Source organism: Oratosquilla oratoria, chromosome 6 (assembly GCF_046742065.1).
Source record: "Oratosquilla oratoria isolate Oo_2021 chromosome 6, ASM4674206v1, whole genome shotgun sequence".
In the NCBI taxonomy this organism is placed as follows: domain Eukaryota; kingdom Metazoa; phylum Arthropoda; class Malacostraca; order Stomatopoda; family Squillidae; genus Oratosquilla; species Oratosquilla oratoria.
In genome coordinates this window covers 72,221,842-72,223,754 of record NC_134782.1, presented here as the reverse complement: position 1 = coordinate 72,223,754, position 1,913 = coordinate 72,221,842, and the positions used below count along the sequence as shown (strand labels likewise).

The 1,913-nt window shown below is 36.5% G+C and overlaps 1 protein-coding gene across 1 annotated transcript; it reads left to right on the top strand.

Annotated features, from left to right (window-relative positions):
• The first annotated feature begins 343 nt into the window (after positions 1–343).
• LOC143026089 (uncharacterized) lies at positions 344–1,713 on the top strand. Its single transcript, XM_076186085.1, has 4 exons — positions 344–944; positions 1,053–1,297; positions 1,405–1,472; positions 1,622–1,713. The coding sequence occupies exons 1-4, from the start codon at positions 666–668 to the stop codon at positions 1,711–1,713; spliced, it is 684 nt and encodes a 227-aa protein (XP_076042200.1). The 5' UTR covers positions 344–665.
• Positions 1,714–1,913: the final 200 nt, after the last annotated feature.

Sequence of the window (1,913 nt, the reverse complement as noted above, 5' to 3'; positions counted from 1 at the left end):
TATACATATATATATTAGTGTTTTGTCTTAAATATCTCAGCAAGAAAACACACATTACAATTGTTTCTAGATTATCAAATAAAACAGTATATCCCCTCAAACATAGTTGTTTTTATGATTTTAGGTCATTTCCCATTTTTTGTGTCATGTTTTGATGTATTTTATTGATTTTACAATAAACCTCTTGCATATTTAACTCTCAAACACATGTGTGTTAATAATATACCTTTGATGGTGGTGATATATAAGCGTTTTCTGCCAATTTGCTGTAGTTTCTGGAATTTTGTCTCATAAGAGGTTTGGCACCACTGTGACTGAGATTTGGCAACATTGTAAGTTGTTCGTGTTTGTTATCAGTCCTGTACTCTGTTGTTGTGTGGGTAGTGAGTAAAACCTACAATGCCAGACAGGAAGAAGACTCCAGTTGCCAAATTATTCAAAGATGTCCCAAGTGATGGGAAAGTGGCAAAAGTGAAATGCTTATTTTGCTAAACAGAACTGTCAAAAAACGGAAGTCGGATGGTAAACCATATAGTTCAGTGCAAGAAATGGGGTAAAAAAAAATCAAGAAGAAATATTTGACACGTGGTAAAGGCCAAAAAACAGTTCTTACTGATGCTGAAACTACCGAGGGAAGATCACAAGGCATAGACAGTGACTCAGACATGGAACTGCAGTTGCTCTTGCATGATACAAGTCCAACAGGTGTAAGCACTCATACAATGCAAAGAACATTAGATGATTCATTTATTTTCACAAGTCCGATTCCGATGGCTCTGCCCAGACCTGACACAGCCACAGGCACAACAAGTAGACCTGGATCATCTGTCTCTCTCAGTTCTGGAATCACTCCAGTGACTTCCACTCCTGCCAAAGCCAAAAAGTTAATACAGCAGAAGATTGCTTCATACACATATGTTGACAAAATGACAGAAACACAAATAGTAAGTATATACTATGTTATATATTGTGTATACTAATGTGTCTCCAATGTCAACATTCAGTAATCTGTCTATCAGTATAATGATTAATGGAAATCAAATGCATTATAGAAAGAAGCTCAGTTGCAGTTAGCCCGGGCTTTCTATGCAAGTGGCTGTCCACTATGCCTGGTGGGTAATAAGTTGCAGGCAAAGTTCTTCAAGACTCTGAAGCCATCTTTCAATATTCCGAGCCGGGACTCAATCTCAAACAATATTCTTGAGAGGGTCTATCAGGAGTGTTCTGTAACTGTTAAGGAACTAGTAGCATCTGCTTCTAGTTTTGCAGTAATGAGTGATAGTTGGACTATTGTCAGGTAAGAACTGTAGGAATATGTAACATCATTATGTCACTTATTATTCCTAATAAATTGTTATAAATAATTATTACCCTAATTAATCCTAAAGTACTGGATAATTACAGGAATGAGGGGATCATAAACTTCATTGTGACAGTGCCAAGGCCCATATTTTGGAGCAGCATTGCAACAGGTAGTAACCTGTTGCAATGCTGTAAAATAGCAGTCAATTACAACTCAATTACAAAATTAACATAGACAATAAAATAAAAGTATTTCACATAAACCTCCTATCTTAAGAAGAAATTAATATTGATTAATATTCAATTCTCTGTATTCCAGTTTTCATGATTTTTGTACATTTGGAATATGCTGCAATATCTGATACAGATGAGCCTGAGGAGGAGCGGCAGGAGCCACATGACATGGAGTGATGTAGTAAGGAAAATTTGTAGTGTTCAATCCCTGACGATTGTGCTAAGACTAGAGTGGATCTTAGAGGATGGATATACATGGAGGAAACCATTTATAGTAGTCCATCAAACACATGTACAGCACATGGCTATATTGTATAAAGGCACATAGACTGATCAGTGCTTGTTTGTTTTCAGGTCGATGACATTGCAGACACAAT